This window comes from Rhinopithecus roxellana, chromosome 2 (assembly GCF_007565055.1).
Source record: "Rhinopithecus roxellana isolate Shanxi Qingling chromosome 2, ASM756505v1, whole genome shotgun sequence".
NCBI classification, from domain to species: domain Eukaryota; kingdom Metazoa; phylum Chordata; class Mammalia; order Primates; family Cercopithecidae; genus Rhinopithecus; species Rhinopithecus roxellana.
Genome location: NC_044550.1, coordinates 24,986,451 through 25,011,672, shown reverse-complemented (window position 1 = coordinate 25,011,672; position 25,222 = coordinate 24,986,451). Strand labels below are relative to the sequence as shown.

The 25,222-nt window shown below is 39.2% G+C and overlaps 2 protein-coding genes across 5 annotated transcripts in view; one reads left to right on the top strand and one right to left on the bottom strand.

Moving 5' to 3' along the window:
• Positions 1-1,931: 1,931 nt before the first annotated feature.
• Positions 1,932-25,148, bottom strand: LARP7 (La ribonucleoprotein 7, transcriptional regulator). 4 transcript variants are annotated; one of them, XM_010389309.2, is made up of 13 exons: positions 24,875-25,148; positions 14,923-15,126; positions 13,499-13,599; positions 13,293-13,376; positions 12,996-13,160; positions 12,825-12,918; positions 12,406-12,756; positions 12,169-12,313; positions 10,270-10,421; positions 9,380-9,498; positions 6,704-6,863; positions 5,746-5,837; positions 1,932-2,273 (listed from the first exon to the last, which is right to left on the bottom strand). In XM_010389309.2, the coding sequence occupies exons 2-13, from the start codon at positions 15,122-15,124 to the stop codon at positions 2,193-2,195; spliced, it is 1,746 nt and encodes a 581-aa protein (XP_010387611.1). In that variant the 5' UTR covers positions 15,125-15,126; positions 24,875-25,148; the 3' UTR covers positions 1,932-2,192. The 4 variants fall into 4 exon arrangements, with proteins under 4 accessions (XP_010387611.1, XP_010387612.1, XP_030774898.1 ...); XM_010389310.2 differs by having other exon boundaries at positions 12,831-12,918; XM_030919038.1 differs by having other exon boundaries at positions 15,026-15,126; positions 24,875-25,003.
• ZGRF1 (zinc finger GRF-type containing 1) overlaps positions 25,085-25,222 on the top strand; it is an 81,992-nt gene continuing 81,854 nt past the window's right edge. Inside the window, exon 1 of the mRNA XM_030919037.1 lies at positions 25,085-25,137. The gene's annotated coding sequence lies outside the window, so the exon portion shown is untranslated. The remainder of the gene's footprint in view (positions 25,138-25,222) is intronic.

Here is a 25,222-nt window from a genome sequence, read left to right as displayed (position 1 = left end):
ACTACTAAGCATAAGCACCTTGAAAACACAACCCACCTTTATGCAACTAAACATTTGCACTTGGGAAACATCATGAAGTACATATTCAACTTAATTCAATTAAACAAATACTAAGTAGTTACTGTGTGCTAAGCACAGTAATTCAGTAAGAATTTACCAAAAAGATGACAGGTTCAACAGGGACTTGGAAAGGTCATGAAGAAATATGATTTTACTTACAGAATGTATCTCATGTCATCTGGAGTGACGTTTGTCCTATCACACTATACTATAATTACACTGTATTCACTTGTCTGTCTTTACTAAGGGATTGTAAATTCAAGGGCAAGGACCTTTCCTCTGTTATCTCTAATGTTTAAAGAATCAGTGTCTGATATATACCAGGGACTACATAAACATTCTTTGAATTAAATGAATTAAAACATAAAAATATGAGGCCAGGTGCGGTGGCTCATGTTTGTAATCCCAGCACTTTGGGAAGCCAAGGAGGGTTGATCACGAGGTCAGAAGTTCAAGCCCAGCCTGGCCAAGATGGCGAAACCCCATCTCTACTAAAAATACAAAAATTAGCCGGCAGTGGCGGCGTGTGCCTTAGTCCCAGCTACGCGGGAGACTGAGGCAAGGAATTGCTTGAACCTGGGAGGTGGAGGTTGCAGTGGGCCAAGATCATGCCACTGCATTCCAGCCTGGAAGCTCCATCTCAAAAAAGAAAGAACGAACGAATGAATAGGGTTTCTCTTCCCTTGCATTTTTTGTTCCTAGGACTTGTCATTTTCTAATAAACTGTGTAATTTACTTATTTTTGTTTACTGTCTGTATCTGCGGCTGGAATATAAACTCCATGAGTGAGGAATCTGTTTTGTTCAATGTTTTCCAAGTGTTACAATGTCCAAACGCACTCAATAAATATTTGTTGAATGATCGTTTTAAAAACTGCTAATGGGAGGATTTGTGGAATTTTACTCGGTAACATCTCCATGTTGCCTTAAGACATTCCTCACTGACATCAATTGAATTCTTGAAACCTCAATTTACTCCTGATATTCTGATCTACTGGAGCATCTTTAGTCGTAATCCTCATCATAGGGCTTAGCAACTATTTATACATCTTCCTTCTCCTCCATGAAATGCATATGCTAGCTTTCCTTTGTGGAGAGAGAAAAACTTCATGGAGTGGGTGAGTGGGAACTTGCCATGGTACTTACTTTGGTAGCAATTAGCTGTCACTCCAACCAGTGAGATGGCCAATCTCCTTAAATATCTGGCTCATAGAAGTGAACAGATCCTGATTGTAGCCTCTCCACAATCCATGGAAGGGGGTGGCCAAATAAGACCCCCAATGTTGGATAAAGCTGACAGATCCAAGATTTAGTTTGTAGCCCAGTGAAATTAACTCCATGGCTGTCTAGAATACTTCCTTGAGATTTTGGTAAGAGATTAAGATGCCAGTCCTGTATGGACCCAGCAAATTCAATTCTGGGAAGGCCTTAAATATTTCACTCCTGTGATTTTCCTGAATAAAATAACAGAGCTCAGTTCTGCCTAAGGTTGATTCCTGTATTTTTTTCCTTCTTGTGCTCAGAGCACCTAGTATATTTTATTTTGTCTAACCAAAATAAAACATTTAACTTGATTTATGAAAAATAAACTGAACTCTTTTAAAATTTAACATTTCAATTAGAATCAATCCCTATGGTCTACTGTTCAATGGAAGCTCAGATAGGCCAAGTGGAATGAATACAAAGAAATATTAAACATGTCTGTATAAATCAACATGAAAAGGTATTGAAGGTATTGCAAGTTACACTACTAAGTACAGTGAGAGTTCAGTATTAAACATTTCTCTAAAGTTTATATATATTCATGTAGTGTTATTTTTGCAATTATGTTTTGGTTTTACAATATAAAAACAAAATCAACACATTTCCAAATAATGTTCAAAACACATTTATTTACTAAATCACCTGACATCAACATCTGAGATAATTTCAACAAATAAAATGTTTTAAGAAAAAATTGTGGTATACATCGTATTTGTCTCTAGAAAAAAAGTCTTATTTACAAGTTGAGGAACAAAGATATTTATTTTAATTAAAAACACATTCATTATACAGTGCTACCATAATAAAAGTGAATATCCCAAGAACAGCTCAAGTATCTTGTGAAGTATTAAGAGATGAACTGTTTTTTTTTCAATCATATTCAGAAAATCTTATGTGTTTACTTGCTTGTTGAGTCTTTGCCAGTCTAATCTTTTCGGCTTTGGTGATTAACTAAAGAGAAATAAATCAGAAATTAAGAGCGCACTGGATACTTAAAAAAAACACCGAAAAAGAAACACACACACACACACAAAACTATGACTAGAAAAAACTTCACAGCTATCAGCTTGAATGAAAATTTTTTAAAAACAGCGAGAAGATGACAAATGAGATAATTATGCTCAGGTCAAATCAATTACAAATCATATCTGTTATTAAGGCTATTGACTATTACCTATTTCTTATACCCTAACATAAATTGTTGAATATATTTAAGGAAGGCAAATGAAATTACACAGAATAAAGAAGAAGACTGTTTAAAATGTCTAAAATATTCCAAAAGCCTCCTTGATTAAAAAAAAAGTTAAAATAGCGCCGGGCGCGGTGGCTCAAGCCTGTAATCCCAGCACTTTGGGAGGCCGAGACGGGCGGATCACGAGGTCAGGAGATCGAGACCATCCTGGCTAACATGGTGAAACCCCGTCTCTACTAAAAAATACAAAAAACTAGCCAGGCGAGGTGGCGGGCGCCTGTAGTCCCAGCTACCTAGAAGGCTGAGGCAGGAGAATAGCATAAACCCGGGAGGTGGAGCTTGCAGTGAGCTGAGATCCGGCCACTGCACTCTAGCCTGGGCGACAGAGCCAGACTCCGTCTCAAAAAAAAAAAAAAAAAAAAGTTAAAATATTAAACTTTGGAATAAATGCAAATCTTTTCCTCTTAAAAATACAGATTCTAATGAGTATTCATTTAAATAGCTTTAAAGTGTTTGGTACCATAATGGCCATTGGAAGGAATTCACTTTTAGATTCAACTAAAAACCTATAATTCATCATTGAGGTGAATTAAAATCCAAAGATGTTTAGAACTCTATCATACCCACGTTGCTGTTCACAAATTTTATAAATTCTGCCTCTACCTGCTGAGTATCAGTAATTTATACAGAAAATAATTCAAATGTTTTAAAAGCCAAAGAGAAATAAGCTTCATTCTGTCTCTAGTAGCTGTTATCTATTTTTACCAATTTGTTCAAAATGATAGGGCATACTACAAAGATTTAGGCTAGCAAAATGACTAGGAGACATCCCTTTTGGCAGACTTTTCCTTCATCTTCTTGATGTTTTGTGAGACATCACTAATTTTATTTACTTGTGTTTAATATATTATTTTAGTTTAGTTTTTTTGAGACAGAGCCTCGCTCTGTTGCCCATGCTGGAGTGCAGTTGCACCATTGTGGCTCACTGCAACCACCGCCTCCTAAGTTCAAGTGATTCTCTTGCCTCGGCCTCCCAAGTAGCTGGGATTACATGTGTGTGCCACCTGGCTAATTTTTGTATTTTTAGTAGAGACAGAGTTTCAACATGTTGGCCAGGATGGTCTCCAACTCCCGACCTCAAGTGATCCACCCGCCTCAGCCTCCCAAAGTGCTGGGATTACAGGCATGAGCCACTGCGCCCGGCCCCATAATGTGAATATTAAGAGCAATAATTTTTTTACTTTTACTCAATTATGGGCCAAATACAATACTATTGTAGAAATATTGGGCTGTCATGCCAGTAAGGTATTTATGTAACCTTTTGGCAGATTCACTGATGTTCTACTAGTTTTTTTCTAAGCAATTCCCATTAATTACTAAGATGCTCCTAGTACTCCAACTACACTGGTTTTCTAGTCCCTGACAGTCTTCCCTTATGGTCCGTGCATTTTCTTTGCTTCTGCCTGAAAAGCTACACTTCTAAACTTTACTGGGGCTTACTCGCTCACTTCCCTACGGGTCTTGGCTGTAACATCACCTTTGCAGACAGCTTTCCAGACAACCTCAGCTGATATAACGCTCTCCTGCAATACACTTTGTTTTATTTTTCTGTCTAGCACTGGTCATCACCTAAACTATATGGTTTATCTGTTAGCTTCATGAAAGTAGAGGACTTTGTGATTCATGGCTTTACCCGAGGTTACAAGAATGGTGCCTAACACAAGGCACTCAGAAAACATTAGTTGAATTAACTAGCAAACAAGTTGGCTAAACTAATTATGGTCTACTCCTTTTTTCCAACAAGCTTTGCACAGCACTTACTTTGTGTGGTAACCTCCATTTCATTTCACAAGAGTCAACTTGCTACTTCCATAGCTACTTAACAAACTGTGTTAACAACAATCCTGACATCATAACTGAGTTGTGTTCCAACTCAATTTAAGAAACTTCCTAGTCAAAGATGAGCTCTAAATTTTTAAAATGAAAAATAAATGATTTATTCCTAGTTTTAAAAATATATAAAATTTAAATGAAATTTCACAGCAATTAGAAGGGTATTATTTAACAAAGTGACTTCATTTCAGTTACCAGTTCTGGATTAGTGATTCTAACATTTGAACAATCTCAAACAGGCTTTGAAATTAACACCTCATATCCCTGAAAGAATCCTTGGGAAGCACAGGAGGCTTCCCCACCACAGCAAGTTCAGTCTCCTTTCAAGGAAACAAAATTCACAAAGACCAGTAAGACACCTCCCCACAAATCACAGTAAATTCTGGGCAATGGAAGAAGGCTGATGAAAAACATTTGCCTTTTAACTTAAAAAAAATTTTTTTTTTTTTTTAAATAAATATGACCCCAAATCAACAAGCTTAGATTACAGGAAATAGGACTTTTAAAGTGTTTACCTAACAAAAAAGGAAGTTCATCTTTTTCTTTTTTCTTACACTTTTATAATATCATTTTGAGTGACAGAAAAATAAAATTACTGAAAGAGGGGCTTGCTTTTTTTTTTTTTTTTGAGACGGAGTCTTGCTCTGTCGCCCAGGCTGGAGTGCAGTGGCACGATGCCGGCTCACTGCAAGCTCCGCCTCCCAGGTTCATGCCATTCTCCTGCCTCAGCCGCCCCAGCAGGTGGGACTACAGGTGCCCGCCACCGTGTCTGGATAATTTTCTGTATTTTTAGTAGAGACCGGATTTCACTGTGGTCTCGATCTCCTGACCTCGTGATCCACCCACGTGGCTGGGGCTTGCTTTAAATTATTTAAGCTTGTTTGTATTACCTACTGACTATCTTAGAGAAAGAGGAATAAAGCTTATCGTTGCTATAGGAAACACTATGCATAAAGTCTCTCCATCTTATCTGTGGAGCTTCCTATCTTTAGAAACTACATTCTAAATACGTTGTTTTTACCATTACGATAATCTTTCTATAATCATTTACCACCAAACTACAAGACACAGCAGCCAGAAATCAAGATTGTTAAAGTATCACTAGTTAAAAAGAAAAACTGAATTACAATCATGTATCCTTGTGAGAAAAACAATTTCACACATTTTGAAATCTAGAGAAATGACTTTTTTCCTCCCAACCTAAAACATAGTATATACTCAGTAAATCTTTGTTAGGTAATAGCAAAGCTAAGATCATTTTATGACTACCTAGTACTGACCTTGGCATTAAATGTTCAAAGAAAGTTTAGTCTAAAAAAACAAAAATGAATCAATTACCTTTTCAGTGCCTCTTTTCTTTTCCCGAGGCTGATTAAGTTTTGCCTGTCTATCAACCAAAATCTTCTGCCAATACCTTTGTTCGTGATCACCTTAAAAACAAACAAAAACTCTGATGGATGAAAAGAAGAACATATCTGAAAAACCATATTCAAGACATTATATTCTCAATCACAGAACTAGGACAGTTTTTGATTATATTTAATGCCACTTTATACATATTACAGAATAGAAAAAAATTTATTAGTTTCGCTAGGTGCGGTGGCTCAAACCTCTAAATCTAGCACTTCGGGAGGACGAGGAGGCAGGATCACCAGAGGTCAGGAGTTCGACAACAGCCTGGCCAACATGGCAAAACCCCGTCTCTACTAAAAATTGCCTGGTGCAGTGGCTCATGCCTGTAATCCCAGCACTTCAGGGGGCCAAGGCAGGCAGATCACCTGAGGTCGGGAGTTTAAGACAAGAACAGGCTGACCAACATGGAGAAACCCCGTCTCTACTAAAACCATAAAATTAGCTGGGCAAGGTGGCACATGCCTGTAATCCCAGCTAACCTGGGAGGCTGAGGCAGGAGAATCACTTGAACCCGGGAGGCAGAGGTTGCACTGAGCTGAGATTGTACTATTATTGTACTCCAGCCTGGGCAACAAGAGCGAAACTCTGTCTCAAAAAATAAAATAAAAATATAAAAATTAGCCAGGCGTGGTAACACACACCTGTGATCCCAAGTACTCAGGAGGCTAAGGCAGGAGAATCACTTGAACCTGGGAGGTGGAGGTTGCATTGAGTTGAGATCACATCACTGCACTCCAGCCTGAGAGAGAGTGAGACCAAAAAAGAAAACAACAAAAAAACAAACAAACAAAAACAAAACTAGTTTCATTAGCCAAACTATGAAAATGTTATCCACAATAAGGATGGTTACAAAAAAAAAAAAAAAACTTCTATGAAGTTTTACCAGAAAGGATCTCGAGTTTCCAGCAGTGTTTCTTGTTAATTTCTGTATATGCATTTATTACTGCTTGAGCATCCTCAGGAGTTTTAAATCTAGCATGGCATTCTGTATCCCCTTCTAGCAAATCAACATAAAGAACTTCTGAGATTGCTGCCAAAGTATCCTGCATTAGAATTAAGTAGAAAGACAAATAAAATTTAAAAAGTTTCACAATAATTCTAAAACTATTCCAATGGTTATGCCAGAATATATTATGTAAATCAAGCATTTTGCAGACTAATGAGGAGCAAATATCCTGTATCAAACATTTCTTGTAAAGCATGTTCTTAAAAATAGATATGAATAATATCAACTCTAATCATTTATTTTCCTTTATTTTCTTGAAATCACATCCTTAAAATCTGAACTAGAATGGGAATATTCTATAAGGACAACAGATTTGTAGAGCAGAAAGCAGAAATAGTGTCCCCCAATCCCCAAATCAGGAAAGGTTCACATCTGGGAGTAGTTAGTATAAGAATAAAATTAAAAAAAAAAAAAAAAAGGATTAAGGGAGGTTTGTTTTTACTCACCTGCAGAAAATCACTATGACTTTAAAATATGTGTACAAATCACTCAACTTTTAATAACAACTCATGAAAAACAGTTTTACCGAACCTAAGATAGTAGGTTTCCAAATTGTTCAAGAGCTCTTACTTTCTCAAAAAAATACCTAAGCAAACTCTTCTAAACAAGTTGTGGTCACCCAGCAAGGAAAAGTTTTACCTACACTGCCTGCTGTGAGGGCAAATTAACCAGATTCCTGCATTCTTAATCAACTTTTTTTTTTCACAGCAGGTTTTACAGAGTATACAATGCATTTATGCAGGAATGTTACACTAATTCCTAATTCATCAACTTCCATTCACAAAGCTAAAGAAATAACTGGAGATTCCTAAATAGGGGAAAAAAATCTTTCTTATCTTGCCTCACTTTAGTTTTAACCTACATTTTCAGGACACAACTAATTTAGATTATGTTTAAATGTCGAATTTTTAGATGTTTGACTTATGGAAAGAATTGACCAATACCTGGGAGTATTATTTCATCATAGAATAAGAAAAGTTTATCAGTTAACAATAAAAAATATATAATAAAATCTATGAATTTCTAGAAGCCAGGGACTAGATCTTAACTCATCCTAACACTCAGCAAACTAGCACAAAACAGGCATTTAGTAACTGTTTGCCAAATTAAAAAAAAAAAAGAACTGCAAAGACATATACTTGCTAGTCCTTCCCACTTCTTTATCTAATTAATTAGTACCAAATTTAGATATAAAGCAAGTAAAAAATTCAGTATTGTTGAAATTTGAATGCATTCAGTACTAGTAATGAGTTTTATAACTGACTTCTGAGCATATTCAATTACTACAACTCAAAAGATATTTACTAAATATCCATTATAATGTCAGGCTAATCTCTTGATTTAAAACCCTTAGAATTTAAAACCCATAGAAGGACAAATTAGCCTAGTAATCACATGGGCAAGTCACAGACAGCTGTAACCACCATCACAGCTCAGTTTTTGTTTCAGCAAAATGTAAGTAACTACTAACTGGATTAATGCAGGGATTGATTTTATGATTTTGATGATCATAAATGATGAATTTGTAATTGATATAGTTACCATTTAAATAATAAAAGTTATTTAATGAGTGATTACAAATAACTGAGTAATTTTTTTTATTAAATGTTTTGCAATCTGATTAACCAGAGCAGTATTTACATCCCTCAATTTTCAGCTGTCTCCTGAAATGCAAGCTGGTAATAGCAATTTGGATTTGGCCAAATCCTTCACCAATATTGGAAAGAGAATCAAAATTTGTTTCTTAGTGACAGCTATAGGATTGTAGGACAGCATTTCAGATAAGGAGTGCTTACAGATAAACAACCACCTCAATGATATTCAAGTTAAAACCTGTGACTGATGAGTCTATGTAAAACCGAAACAACATACTAAGTGATGATGAATGTCAGTATAAGAAAATACTTAAAATATGTGGTATGTTACAGAGCATTTCACACTTTTTAAAAAGAAAAGGATTCACTTAAATGGGTGACAGGCAGGGTAAGGGTAAATAAGATATGGTACTCTCACATAAAAGTATATACTTTCTCTAACAGAAAGAAGTATTGCTACCAGTGTGGTATAAAAGGCTATAGAAGATAGACTGTACAAAACGAAAAAAAGATTATAAACCTGTGTGTACAGCAATTTGTAGCGTAAATTATATAGAACTATGGGTTTTTTTGGCACATGTGTGTAAGATTTCTATAGGTCTTCAAAAATATTTTACACTTATCTATAATTACAATTTTAAAGACAATCAGCACATAGGTAATACAAAAAAAAAAAAAAATCCGTGCCAACAAAAATAAGCAAAAGTTACAATTTTCCTATAAAGAAGAATGTTTAAACTGTCCTTACTATAAAACTGACTCAGTGAGGAATTTCAGTCTCTAGTTTTTGCTTCAAAATTAAACCTAAGAGTTACATGGAATTAAAACTGTACAGGTAGTTTATCATAGAGATACATATTCTAATTTGATTTGTTTTATCTTCCATATTGAAAAGATTATCACACAGAGAAGTTAAGAGAAGAAAGGAACAAATACCCTAGGGGCTCAAAATCATTACCCGGACTTGTTTCCTGCCAGGTAGAGGCTCTGTGCTAATGATCTTCACAATCACTCCACTCACGAACTGTGGTCCTGTTGCATTCACTTTCTCCTGGGGGGGACACTCTTCACTGTTGGCTGTTGATTAGAAAAGGAAAAAGACCAGCACTAAATCTCTTACACTTAACAATTTAATACTTGGGAGGACTATCTTAGAATAATTCCTGAGGCAGATTTAAATAATTTAAAACATTTAATTTTAAAATAAAGTTTATTTTATGTCATACTGCTTATTTCAAAATACCATGAAATAAAATCCAGAAAGTTTTATTATTCTACATGCAAATTGTTACTGCTAGAAGAGCACTGGTAAAGTCTTTAAGTTTGCACCTTCTCCCTGCACAAAGGAACAGCAAATTTTAACTCAATAAAGTTAAAAAAAAAAATTATAGGATACTGTGTTTTAAATACATTATTATTCCAACGTGAACATCATTTATTTTTACAAGAAATGATAATTTAAAATGTATCCTAAGTTTGAATTCATAAGAATTTTGCTTTAACTTATTCCTGCTTGTGGTTCATACTACAGAATGAAATTACAGGTGAGAAACTACAAACTTCATTCCTACAAACTTGTTCAGTCTACAAACTGCACTCATGTGCTTAAATGAAAACTGTAGAGAAAACTCAGGTTATTTAAAAAATTGTTTTAAATGAGCCTTTTAAATGTTTTTATATCAAGAGTAAATAACATAACTGGATAACTTAACAAATCAAGAATTGCTGTAATAATGACACAGAATAATGAAGTTTTTTAAAACTAAAGTTTATCTTGTAACAACTCAGAGGTAGCATTTTCATATATAAGTACATTACAATGTTGTCAAAACGATCAGTGATCTTTACTTTTTTCATTTTTCATTCCAGTCTTCTGAGGTACTCCACCGTCTGTTTCCATTTCTGACTCTGATTTTATTTGGGATATTGTTTTTTTTAAAGAAGCCATGCTAGCTTTTTGTAGCGCTAAATACTCTTTTTTCAAATCCATCCATTCGCTCCTGCAAGGAAAGAAATGAAAGTGATAACAGATGACTAAATATAAAAAAAAAAATAAAAATAAAATATAAAAAGTAAATATGGGAATATCTAAATATATACATTCACAATGACTTGGAGTAACTCCTCCACCCAACTTTCTTGTTTCTTTAAACACATATTCAAAATATTTCCTGGGTTCTAAAGACATTTAGCAAATAAGCTAAGGGAGTTCCTCTTCCCCTAATATTCAGATTAAATGTTTTAAGATTGCCAATTTCATTTTTGAGTGTGTCTGAAGTATTTTAATTTATGAAAGTAAAATTTTAGCATTGATTCCTTAACTAGTAACATTTACTAAATCAGTCATCTCTGTGGGAAAAGCGCGAGATTAAAGATTTGTTAAACTGCTTCCAATTTGAGAGATAACATTCCTTAGTATTTACTTGAATCAAGAAGAATTTCTAAGTAGAACAAAACACCCCATGGAAGCAATCTATTTATTTACATACATTTAACATGTAGATGTTTCTTCAAACAGCTAGAGTTCCTCCAGATAGAAACACAATGCCTCTCTTGGCTTAGTGGGAGCACTCATTGTTACCCTAATCTACGCCATCAAACAAGCAGATAGATTTTCCTTTTTTTTTTTTAAAGAGGAAGATATCTTGTGGTAATGGTTTTAGCTGTTAACATTGACATCTGTATACTTCAAAAAAAAAAAAAAAAAAAAAAAAAAAAAAAAAAAAGGATCCAAACCCACCCAGGATCATACATTCCCTGAGAGCTGATACATTAAAATAACAAAAGGCCCTTGTAATGATTCTCTGAGATAAAAAGGCAAAAGGAATTCAGGAGTTAAGAATAGTATAAATAGAAGTGGCTGAAGTCCCTGCCTTTTACCCTTCTGGAGGAGGACAGCAATCTTTGGGAACTAATTCAGGAAGGTAAGGAAATATTTTTCTTCAAAATGTATGCCATTTTGTTTTCTTTCTCCTCAGCTTTAACTACTCTCAAGTCCAAAGAAGTTGTATGTGGGTGGGCTCCCTTCAACTTTAACATGGAAGCGCTTTCTGTGACTTTAAAAGAAGTAAGTGCTTCCATGTTTTAGTAGAAGTGAATCCAACTTACTTCTCCAAAACAGAACATGCTAACTTCACTCTCCTTAAGAGGTTGAAGGGATCCCCTTTGCTTTAACATGGGGGTACCTGCTGTGTGAAACAAAAGTAAGTGCTTCCATGTTTCAGTGGAGGTGTCTCCAAGCCAGCACACCTTTTGTTAATTTTTTTTGTTGCTGTGTTTCAAGGTTACTAAGCTGGTTACAGGTTAAAGGATTCTAAGTTTGTCCAAGACTGGGCTTCCCACCACTTAAACGTGGATGTACTTGCTTTGAAACTAAAGAAGTAAGTGCTTCCATGTTTTGGTGATGGTAAGTCTTCCTTTTACATTTTTATAAGGTTTTTAGAAAAGGATTTTATTTATTCTCGTTTATTTAAGCTTTATTTTGTATTTTTAAATCTGTTAAGGTGCCCCCTCTACTTTAACATGGAGGCACTTGCTGTGGTATGACAAAAATAAGTGCTTCCATGTTTGAGTGTGGTGGTTCCTACTTAAATCAGCGATTGTGTTAACACCCACATTGTGTGCAGTTCTTTGCTACAGGCCACTACTGTTGCTAATATGCAACTCTGTTGAACATAAATTGGAATTGCACTTTAGCAATGGTGATGGATTGTTAAGCCAATGACAGGACTTAAACCACAGACTTACTTTGATAGTACTCTTAATGGTATAACTTCTTCTCCCATTTTATGTCTCTCTTTATGTTTTTTCTTATGTTTCCTTTTTGTTTTTAAGAGAGAGCTATCTTTTAGATCTCCAGTATCCTTCTCCTCTTCAGTAGAGATTTCTATATCTTGAAATAAATAAAAAAGCCAGTTAAGACTTGGGGCTGTGAAATGGGTGAAACAGAAGCTTAATTTATCTAAATAAAACCTTGCAGTTTACCTCTATTTTCCTTGGAAGCTTCTGAAGGTTCCTTAATGATGTCTTTCTGAGTAATTTTCTTTACTTTTGATCGGGGACCCAGGGACTCTGCATCTTCAGAGCTGCTTCTCTTCCTCTTGCCTGTTCTGACTTCAGGTAAGCTCGATGCTTCAACTCTGTCCCGCTTTTTCTTTTTCTTTGAGGACTGCTTTTGGGGTTCAGTGGACTCAATGTCAGAGCCCTCAGACGTGGGTCTGGATCTTTTCGTTTTACTGATGCTGGTGTTGCTTGTGTCCATATTTTCCTCTTTGGCTTGGACATTGTCTTCCTTTTTCATTCGGCCCTTCTTCTTCTTTTTCTTTTTCTTCTCTTCTGTAAAAGTGCCATCATTAGTTCATCTTACTTAAATTAAATCTACTTAAATATTGAAAAATACTCACCCACACCTCTTAAGGCTGGAATGGGCTTATTTTTCACTGTTTTAGGAAATATGCCAGGTTTTCTTGGTGCTTCTTCTGGTGGGTTGTTAAGAAACTGAAATGATTGCAAAAAAGTTTTACTATTTTAATACTTGTTACATATTTTTTTTTTTTTTTAGGACCTGGACCTACCTCAATTGCCTTTGCTGCTTGTTCTTTTGTTTCAAATTCCACAAATGCAAATCCCTTTGGATCTCCAGTAGACTTATAATGTGGTATACTTATATAAACAACATTGCCACATTTCCCAAAGACTCTTTCAATCCAGCTGTGATTAACATTTTTGGGAAGTAACTCCTATGATAAATTAAAAGCAATATTAAATAGTTTTTCACAATCCTTATATTTTCAGAATGTCAATAAATTTTTAAGTTAATTATATTGTTTCTGTGCCAGTTTCTGACTGGGGACCCGGGCTCTTAAGCTTACCACATACACCGTGCGCTCATCCTCATCTTTCGGTCTTTCCCCCAGAGGTTTTTTCCTCCTGATTCTGGTGCCTTCCAAATCAAGCTTTAAAAGAGTATTATTACATTAATAAAACTATAATAAACTATAATAATATAATGATCATTACATTAATATTATTTATAAACTATAATTATGTAGTAACGGCAGTCATTCTTAATTCTTACCTCTACAACAGCTGAACTTCTTAATGCTCTGGCAATTAACTTCCCATCAGTAGTCAGTTTTTTCATTTTGTTAAAAGACACAAGTAGTGATATATCAACATCTAACGAAAATGAAGAAGTTAATAATTGTGTTAGTGTACACTATCAGCAGGATTAATTCAATTTGGTACAATTTAACCTGCCCCTCAGGCGGGCTTGGTGGCTCATGCCTGTAATCCTAGTACTTTGGGAGGCCAAGGCAGGTGGATGGAGTTAAATATCAGCCTGGCAAAAAATTAGGCTGGGTGTAGTGGCGCATGCCTGTAATGCCAGCTCCTCTGGAGGCTGAGGCAGGAGAATCGCTTGAACCCAGGAGGCAGAGGTTTCAGTGAGCTGAGATCACACTGCACTCCAGCCTGGGAGACAGAGACTTTGTCCATTAACAGTATTGTTGTGTGAGGGTCTAAATGGCATTGCATATTTGGCATACCTAAAATGACACATCTTAGTGTATGTAATTGCAGATTGAGATTTTATTGCTTAGCAATATCTAGACATTCAAAGAGGATGTCTGGATCCCATCCTATTAGAAACAAGCACATGGTTGGTCATTTGAAATTTATCAACTGGGGACAGTGGCTCAATGCTTGCCTGTGTTTTCAGCTACTGGGGAGGCTGATGTTGGAGGATCGCTTGGGTGGGGCTAGGGGGTGGAGGTGGGGACAGAAGTTGGAGTGAGCAGACATGGAGCCAGTGCATTCCTGCCTAGGGAAAAAAGATAGACCCTGCCTCAAAAAATGTGAAACAAAAAATAACATTGAGCTAGGTGAAATGCCTTCTTGTATGAACTAAAGTATAGCACTCTCATCTCGAGTTACACATGATAAATGGTTATTGAAGCAATTAAATCCCAAAATACTTATAAGGTTTGATATGAAACTGCTTATTTAATATAGCCTAAACTCTTACCAACAGTCTAAATATTTAGAAGATTGTCATTCACTAAATAAAAATTAAAACAGATTATAAGGAATATACTTGCAGAAACGAATACATACATTATAGAATATACTATTTTAGGCTGGGTGCAGTGGCTTACACCTGTAATCCCAGCATTTTGGGAGGCCGAGGTGGGCAGACTACGAGGTCAGGAGTTCGAGACCAGCCTGGCCAACATAGTAAAATCCCATCTCTACTAAAAATATAAAAATTAGCCAGGCATGGTGGTGCGTGCCTTTAGCCCCACCTACTCGGGAGGCTGAGGCAGGAGAATCACTTGAACCCAGGAGGCAGAGGTTGCAGTGAGCTGAGATCGTGCCACTGCACTTCAGCCTAGGCAACAGAGCAAGACTCCATCTCAAAAAAATATATAGATATACTATTTTATAAATAAATCTAAAGGTAACCACATCTAAAAGTTGGTTCCTTTACTGAAGCAAACTTACATCCATCTCTAGATTTTTCTATCTGTTCTCGAAGAAATCTATCCTTGTGAAGATTTGCATCCCCAAACCAGAAGTCCACTTGCTTAGCAATATCTGCAAGCACCTGTTTAACTCGTGACCGTTTCTTTTTTTCAACTTCTTTTTTCTTTTCAGTGCTTTCTTCTTCCATTACCTTTTTTTGATTTCCACTTTCAGTTTCCATTCCTGTGAATTATAAGAAAAAGAGGTAAATATTTAAATAACCACAATAGCTAATATAGTTAAATATTTAGATTAGCCTTTACTGAGAGAATAATGGACTCACATTTGGCTGTGAGAAGACAAAATTTATTTTTATATTTAATAAAGTAAATTAAAAATAATTTACCTCCTATGTTAGGGATCATGCTTTAGTTTTTTTTTTTTTTTTTTTTTTTTGAGACGGAGTCTTGCTCTGCCGCCCAGGCTGGAGTGCAGTGGCCGGCTCTCAGCTCACTGCAAGCTCCGCCTCCCGGGTTGACGCCATTCTCCTGTCTCAGCCTCCCGAGTAGCTGGGACTACAGGCGCCCGCCTCGTCGCCCGGCTGGTTTTTTGTATTTTTTAGTAGAGACGGGGTTTCACCGTATTAGCCAGGATGGTCTCGATCTCCTGACCTCGTGATCCGCCCGTCTCGGCCTCCCAAAGTGCTGGGATTACAGGCTTGAGCCACCGCGCCCGGCCGCTTTAGTTTTTTTTTTTTAAATGCAAGGCCAGATTATCCTAGAATAATATAACAATTACACCTGTATCTCACTAAGCTGCACTTTTAAGGCAGTAAGTGAAAAGTGTAAGATTAAGGGACCTGGACACTCTCCATTGCAACAATCTCCCCGTCCACCGCGCCCCCCCACCGCCCCCCGCCCCCCACCCCAGAGAAGTTTTATTCGCTTTTTTTTTTGAGACGGTTTCCCTCTTGTTGCGCAGGCTTGAGTGCAGTGGCGCGATTTCGGCTCACTGCAACCTCCACCTCCCAGGTTCAAGCAATTCTCCTGCCTGGGCCTCCCAAGTAGATGGGACTACAGGCACACGTCACCACGCCCGGCTAATTTTTGTATTTGCAGTAGAGACGGGGTTTCACCATGTTGGCCAGGTTGGTCTCGAACTACTGACCTGGTGATCCACCCGCCTCCGACTCCCAAAGTGCTAGGATTACAGGCAGGAGTGGCTGTGTCTGGCAATTTTGATTTTTAAAATGTTAATTTCTGCTTTCTAGGGGCAGAATTCAGCTGGTAAGCTGTAGAAATAAGCCTCTTCTCTCTTCTCTTTTCTTTGAGGCAGTCTTGCTCTGTTGCCCAGGCTGGAGTGCAGTGTCGTGATCTCAGTTTACTGCAACCTCTACCTCCCGGGTTCAAGCGATTCTCCCTGCCTCAGCCTCCCGAGTAGCTGGGAATACAGGCGCCACTGCCACCACGCCCAGCTAATTTTTGTATTTTTAGTAGAGAGGGTTTCACCATGTCGACCAGGCTGGTCTCGAACTCCTGACCTCAGGTGATTTCCCAGCCTCAGCCTCCCAAAGTGCTGGGATTATAGGTGTGAGCCACCACACTCAGCCATAAATCAGCCTTTTCAAGTGGCCTTCTCATCCCAGTGTTTATTTCTGGGGCAGCAATTTCTAACTCCCTCCTTTCTCAAGTTCCTTTCAACATCTCTTCCCCTTTGCTCTGTCAGCTCCAGCCATACAGTCCTTCTTGCACTTCCTGAAGCTCACCCAGCAATGTCTAACAGGGTTTTTAAAACCTGTTCTGAAACACATATCCCCAGAGATAACACAGCTTGCTCTCCTACTTCAAGTGTTTATTTAAATGTCACCTCAGTGAGGTCTCCTCCCACAACCATATTTAATAATGCAAATTTCTGGATACATACACGGTAACTCCCCTGCCTTATTTCTGTTCGTAGCATTTATCACGTTCTAAGACTACTATCACTACTATGCAATTTATTTCTTTATTGTTTAGCCTTCCTAGAAGGTAAGATCAATGAAATCAGAGATTTTTGTCTGTTTTTTTTACTGATATATTGTCAGTCCCTGACACAGTCACTTAAAAATGTGTTGAATAAATTGTGCCTAGATTTTGTTGAATGAATTGAATCACTAGTGGTTATATGAGCAAAGGATTAATATCAGGCCTGGGATAATACAGGCTGCTTGAGAATAACCTCAGTTTCCCATAATACAGTCTTCTTGGAAACTGGAGAGACTAATGGGGAATGTTATCTGTTTCCCATGTTGCACCTGGTTTGGAGCAGCTATTAGATGGCATGGAGGCCTTATGCTTGTATGACCAGAACAACAGATTGATAGGCAAAAGGGGTTAAAGCTTTTATGTGTTAAAGTGTCCTAAATACACCGTGGTCCTTTTCTAGGGAAGGCATACATGCCTGTTGTGGGTAAATGGGAGAAAAAAGTAAATGGCTTAGTGGTCTCTGGTGGGATGAAGAAGCTGCATCTACCCTATCTTTTGCCTTGTATCTTTCTTTGGTAAACAGTATTTGCATCTCTTGAGTCTGACTGCTGGTTAGAATCTCTAACTGCTAAAGTGATGCTGCTGATAGTAACAGAAATAGATAATGTGTTTCAAAGTGTTACCTAGGAAGAGGGTACAAAGCCCTTAATGCATTTTACCTCAAATCTCCAACTAAACATACATTCTCATCAAACTCAACAGAAGAACATTTTGGCATTTTAGGCTTCAGTAGATCAATCAAATACCAATTTTGAAATTATACAAGTAATGACATATTTAGGTGATGCTAGCTTAAGACATAAAACACAACTACAGGTTAATAATAGAAAAACAATGAGGTGTCATCGAGTACCACATAACCATGTTCTTCACCTCATGCTCTCACTTCAACCCATCTGGTCAGGCTTTCCTCCTCACCATTCTAGAGAAACTGCAAACAAGTTCCTGAATGTGCTCCACTGTCTACTTGATCTCTCAGCAGCTTCATATAGCTTCCAAACTCGTTTTCCTCCTTTTCAATTTCCTTTTGCAATCTCAGTTTCTCAATTTCCTTTTACCCTATCTCTCCTACTGTGCCCTACACCTTTACATGATGCCTAAATTGGAGTCAGTCCTGGGCTTCCTTCTCATTTACAGTCATTGTTTTTGAGGATCCTGGCTTTAAGCTCGTTGGCTTTATGCTGAGGCTTTACAAATCTATCTTCTCTCATTAGCTCCCCATTCCAATATTAAACTGTCCACCTGGCACCTCCACTAGTTTATCTAAAGGATATCTCAAAATAGGACTTTCAAATGCTAACAACCCCCTCCCACCAATTTTCCCTATGTCAGAAAAACCAATTACAAAATTGCTGAAAAGGCAAAAGTCTTAAAATCATTTTTTTTTTTTTTTGAGACGGAGTCTCAAACTCACTCTGTCACCCAGGCTGGAGTGCAGGGGCACCATCTTGGCTCATGCAACCTCTACTCCTGGGTTTAAGTGATTCTCCTGCCTCAGCCTCCCAAGCAGCTGGGACTACAGGCATGCACCACCACGCCTGGCTAATTTTTGTATTTTGAGTAGAGACGAGGTTTCACCATGTTGGTCAGGCTAGTCTTGAACTCCTGATCTCAGGTGATCCACCTGTCTTGGCCTCCCAAAGTGCTGGGATTACAGGCATGAGCCACCATGCCCGGCCTAAAATAATTCTTAATTTCCCTTTTCTTTACACCTTATGGTCAATTCATCAGTATTTCTGTTAGCTCTAACTTTAAAATATATCCCAAATATGAATAATTATCATTTCCTCCATCATAAGCACCTGGTCCAAGATACTACTGTGTTGTCTGAACAACTACAAGAACTTTATTACTAGTCTGCTTGCTTCTAATCTTCTTCCCTTAGAATCAATTCTCCAGATAGAATTTATCATTTAAATATGTAAATCAGATCACGCCAATTCCTTACACAAACTCCTCCAAAGGTTTCTTTCTTTTTTTTTTTTTTTGAGATGGAGTCTCACTCTCTGCCTCCGGGGTTCAAGCGATTCTCCTGCCTCAACCTCCCAAGTAGCTGGGACTACAGGCATGTGCCACCACGCCTGGTTAATTTTTTTTTTGTATTTTTAGTAGAGATAGGTTTCATCATGTTGGCCAGGCTGGTCTCGAACTCCTGACCTCAGGTGATCTGCCCTCCTCGGCCTCCCAAAGTGCTAAGATTATAGGCATGAGCCACCATGCCCGGCCAGGTTTCTATTTTTTTTTTTTTTTTTTTCTGGAGACAGAGTCTCGCTCTGTTACCCAGGCTGGAGTGGAGTGGCACAATCTCGGCTCACTGCAACCTTTGCCTCCTGGGTTCAAGTGATTCTCCTGTCCCAAGTAGCTGGGATTACAGGCTTGCGCCATGACACCCAGCTAATTTTTGTAGAGATGGGGTTTCACTATGTTGACCAGGCTAGTCTCGAACTCCTGACCTCAAGTGATCCACCTGACTCCGCCTCCCAAAGTGCTGGGATTACAGGTATAAGCTACCGCACCCAGCTCAAAGGTTTCTTATCATACTCAAAATAAAGTCCAAAAACCTTACTGTGATTGACGAGACCCTATATAATCTGGCCTGGGGATCTCTCTAACTTCATCTATCATAATTCTTGCCAACAGGCTCAGCCCAAACATAACAACCATCTTTTGGTTCTTTAAACATGCTAAGACCTTTCCCACTTCAGGGCCTTTGCCCTTGCTGCTCCCTTGACTTTCCCTACCATATCTGTATGGATTACTTCCTTGTACACTTAGGTCTCTCTGCAAGCATCACTTCTTAGAGAGACTTACTCTTTCCACTCAATCTAAAATATTCTCTCCCTGCGGACCTTAACTCTGTCCACTGCTTCAGTCACTATTTTTTATCCTTGTACCCTGTTGTCACTACCTGGAATTATTACTTTATTTTTTATTTATTTATTTATTTTTTGAGATGGAGTCTCTGTTGTGCAGGCTGGACCACAGTGGCACAATCTTGGCTCACTACAACCTCCGCCTCACAGGTTCAAGTGATTCTCCTGCCTCAGCCTCCCAAGTAGCTGGGATTACAGGCAGCTGCCACCACACCCGGCTAATTTTTGTTTTTAGTAGAGATGGGGTTTCATCATTTTGGCTAGGCTGGTCTCGAACTCCTGACCTCAAGTGATCTGCCCATCTGGGCTTCTCAAAGTGCTGAGTTTACAGGTGTGAGGTACCATACCCAGCCTGAAATTTTAATTATATTGTCTATCTATCCCACCAGAATGTAGACACTATGAAGGCAGGAACTTTAACTTCATCAGTACCTAAGTATTTGTTGAATAAATAAACAGATTTAAAAGTACCTGTAAAATGTTAACCATTTCAAATTCTTTGTAAGGTTGTGGAATGTAAATAAAATACAAATAGGCCAGGTGCAGTGATTCATGCCTATAATCCCAGCACTTTGGGAGGCTGAGCCAGGTGGATCACTTGAGGTCAGGAGTTCAAGACCAGCCTGGCCAACAAAGTGAAACAAAGTCTCTACTAAAAATAACAAAAATATCTGGGTGTGGTGGCCCATGCCTGTATCCCAGCTACTCGGGAGGCTGAAGCAGGACAATGGCTTGAACTCAGGAGGCAGAGGTTGCAGTGATGCGAGATTATACCACTGCACTCCAGTCTGGGAGACAGAATCAGTCTCCATCTCAAAAACAAACAAACACAATGTAGGCTATGATTATCACTACAGCAGGCTCTACTGCTAATTTTCTCTCTTGAAAAAACTAAGTTATAAAGGGCAGACTACCTGCTCTCCAATTCATTTCCTTGTCAAAGCCCAACATCTAAGGAAAAGTAGACAGAAATATATAGGCGCGGAAAGCCACAATTTTCCCAGAAACCAGACTTTCCTTATCATTCTCATCTCTCAGCCCAGAGATCCTCCTTCATTCTTTTTCCTAAGGATTATTTTTGTGGCTTGAAGTATTTAAGTTCAGAATGATTTACCTTCGATTTAGATTAAACAGCAAGGAACATAAGATATGGTATAATTTAGCTTCTTTATACATTGACTGCAGAGAATCAGGAAGTTACAATACTTTCGTTAGTCTTGATCCTCAAAGTCCATATTTTTCAATGTCCTGTGGTAACAGGTATGTGTATTGTCACTCCACACATTCCAAATCAAACTCATTGTCTTTCTTATCCAGACCTGTTCTTTCTACCATCCTCAACTTATTTAAGGATGCCATATTCCACCAAGTTAACCAATCAAGCTACTTATTAGCTGGTGGATTTTGAGGAAGTTACCCCATCTCTCTGTGGTCTATAAAATATGGATAAAAATCATACTTACATTATAAGGTTGTTAGCATTAGCCAAAATAACGTAAATAAAGCACTTCCAATTGCTAAGATATAGAACACAAGTAACCATTATTCTATCCAATCTCTTGCTAAATCCTATCAGTTTGACTTTTGAAATGGCTCTCATCTCCATCCAGTGTTTTCTACAACTACTGCTACAACTGTCACTAGAATATGCCAATAGTTTATATAAACTGTTCTGTAAGTCATCCATTCTCAGCAGAAGCCTATGTATAACCCATCTAAAACACAGGCCTGGTTTTGTGATGCTTCTGTCAAAACTTGCAACATTAGAAATTCCTTAGCACCTTCCCATAACATAATAGGCAGTTTAAGAAAACATTGTTTAAAAAAAAAAAAAAGTAACATTTGGCCGGGCGCGGTGGCTCACGTTTGTAATACCAGCACTTTGGGAGACTGAGGCGGTGGATCACGAGATCAGGAGATCGAGACCATTCTGGCTAACAAGGTGAGACCCCATCTCTACTAAAAACACACAAAAAACCCCACGAAAACAAATTAGCCGGGTGTGATGGTGGGCGCCTGTAGTCCCAGTTACTCGGGAGGCTGAGGCAGGAGAATGGCGTGAACCCGGGAGGCGGAGCTTGCAGTGAGCCAAGATCGTGCCACTGCACTCCAACCTGGGCAACAGAGCAAGACTCCAAAAAAAAAAAAAAAAAAGTAACATTTAAGTTGCTTTAAATGCAGAATAAAAGCTACTGGGTAACAATACCAATAACTTTATATACATTTTTTGTAAATCCTCACAATCCCACTAGGTAGCAGTTTCTTCCATCTTCTTAATACAAAAACTCAAAAAAGTTATGTGACTTGGCCCAAGCTACCTAAGTAAGTTATCCCAGGTATGTTTGATCCCACATTGTCTACCTTTTGATATAATTTCCTGCAATTTATCACCATGGACTGTATGTTCTGACTCAGGAATTCTTTTTTTTTTTTTTTTGAGACGGAGTCTCGCTCTGTCGCCCAGGCTGGAATGCAGTGGCTGGATCTCAGCTCACTGCAAGCTCCACCTCCTGGGTTTACGCCATTCTCCTGCCTCAACCTCCCGAGCAGTTGGGACTACAGGCGCCCGCCACCTCGCCCAGCTAGTTTTTTGTATTATTAGTAGAGACAGGGTTTCACGGTGTTAGCCAGGATGGTCTCGATCTCCTGACCTCGTGATCCACCCGTCTCGGCCTCCCAAAGTGCTGGGATTACAGGCTTGAGCCACCGCGCCCGGCCGACTCAGGAATTCTTAATCTGAAGTCCATGCAACTTTGGCTGGACAAGAATTCTTGTGGGCTCCATTCAATTGTAAATAATACATTTTAAAGATAAGGTAAAATTAAGACTCTTGTACAAATATAAAATGGAATACATGGTAAAGATTTAAGCACAGTCATGGGTTGCTTAATGACAAGGACACATTCTGAGAAATGCATATTCAGGTGAGTAAGTACATCGTAGAGTATGTAGTTATTGTATGATGTACTCGCCTACAAACCTAGGTAGTATCGCCTACTACACACCTATAATCTTATGGGACCACTGTCATACATGCGGTCTGTCGGTATGTGGTGCTTGACTGTAAATAAAGGAACCACTTAAGTGTCAAAAACCAGTTCAAAGAAGAATTAAAAAAGCAGGTACGGCCCGGCGCGGTGGCTCAAGCCTGTAATCCCAGCACTTTGGGAGGCCGAGGCGGGTGGATCACGAGTTCAGGAGATCGAGACCATCCTGGCTAATACGGTGAAACCCCGTCTCTACTAAAAAAAAATACAAAAAACTAGCCGGGCGAGGTGGCGGGCGCCTGTAGTCCCAGTTACTCGGGAGGCTGAGGCAGGAGAATGGCGTAAACCCGGGAGGCGGAGCTTGCAGTGAGCTGAGATCTGGCCACTGCACTCCAGCCTGGGCGACAGAGCGAGACTCCGTCTCAAAAAAAAAAAAAAAAAAAGAAAAAAGAAAAAAGCAGGTACATAGGCAATCAGGAATGTTGAAATAAATATTAACAAATACTGCTCAGAATAAATAATTAATTGCATCTTTACTGGACAAACTCATTTCCATGTTGTTGTAGCGGTTTACACGGTTGAAAAATAGTTGAAAGTTCACGAAAGACAGATAACCGGGAAGAGTGAGTTAGACAAGACACCAAGTCATTTGTGTGTGTTTGCTATTTAAAGGTATTTCGTAATTTTTCCTGAGGAAATTATATGCAAAATGTTTGTTTGGAGACGGAGCCTCTCTCTGTCACCCAGGCTGGAGTGCAGTGGCGCGATCCCGGATCACTGTAATCTCTGCTTCCCGAGTTCAAGAAATTCTCCCAACCCGGCCTCTTAAGGGACTATAGGCATGCACCACCACTCCCCGCTAATTTTTGTGTTTTTAGTAAAGATGGGGTTTGTCATATTGGCCAGGCTGGTCTCGAACTCCTGACCTCAAGTGATCCGCCCGTGACGGCCTCCCAAAGTGCTGGGATTACAGGCGTGAGCCACGGTGCCCGGCCTCGCAAAATGTTTTAATAGGTACATACACGTTCTCCTGAGAAGCTAATCCATAACTTTTATTAAGTTTTCAAAAGAAGCGTTTCACAACAGGTTAAGAATCATTGTTCTAGTCACTGCTTACAATTCAAGTCCCTCAACACCTAGTGGCCTGTGTCTTCCGCTTTGTCTGAATCTTCTCGTCTAAATTTCCTTACTAAATGTTCAAGGCCCAGGTTAAATGGCATCTTACTCTTTGGGATGTTCCACCACCCTGTGTCCTCTAATTCACTGCCTCCTCATTTGTTTTCGCTTAAGTTTTTTTGCTAACGCACTCTGCACACCGTATCTAGCACTTGTTAGTTCCCTTCCATAACTGGATTTTTAACTCTTTGAGGACGATGGCAGAGTCCTGCAAAAGAAGATGATAATTTGGCCGGGCGCGGTGGCTCAAGCCTGTAATCCCAGCACTTTGGGAGGCCGAGACGGGCGGATCACGAGGTCAGGAGATCGAGACCATCCTGGCTAACACGGTGAAACCTCGTCTCTACTAAAAAATACAAAAAAAAGAACTAGCCGGGCGAGGTGGCGGGCGTCTGTAGTCCCAGCTACTCGGGAGACTGAGGCAGGAGAATGGCGTAAACCCGGGAGGCGGAGCTTGCAGTGAGCTGAGATCCGGCCACTGCACTCCAGCCCGGGCGACAGAGCGAGACTCCGTATCAAAAAAAAAAAAAAAGAAGAAGATGATAATTTTAGAATATAAATCCTAACGTTCACTATCCTCTGGCAGCCACAAGTCAGCTCCAATCTGCGAAATACTGCACTGTCTTTACTGACTACCGCTTCTCTCGGCACCCGTACTTCCACAAGCACAACGCCATAGGCAGGGCGCGCCCCAAACCGCCCCACGCCGGGCCCCTATGCGCCCCTACTCTCTGAAAACGAGAACTACAAGTGCTGCCGGAAGACTTTTGCGCGTGCGCATAGATAACTAGGTCAAGGAACTGACGGGTGTGCAGGCGGGAGGCGGGGTAAGAAGGACGACAGATATTAAGAGTGGACCGCAAGAAAAAGGACGGAGAGTTAATCAGACGTCGCCCAAGCTGTGCGACCCTACAGGCCGCTTGTAACTTACTCCGTTCAACTCCCAAAATACAGGGTCAAGTACTGCGGCCTTCACCCCTTTCCGTCTCCAGATCCTGATAGTCTTGGTTACTTTCGCGTCATAGGATGAGCGACAACGTTCGCCGGTCCCGGTCGAGAAAGACGGGTCCGAGGCAGTGCGCGCGCCACTACGTCACAGGCGAGGTGGTTCCGGGAGGGCGGGGCATCGGAGAGCGCGGCTGGCTGAGAGCCTCGAAGCCAAGGAAGAATTTGATTGGCGGTTTGAAAGCGAAGGTTTTTGGCTTGGGCGGAGGTGGGCGGGCCAAGTTTTGGGTCCTCATCTGGTGAGGTCCCACGTTAATGACGTCACATTATTTCG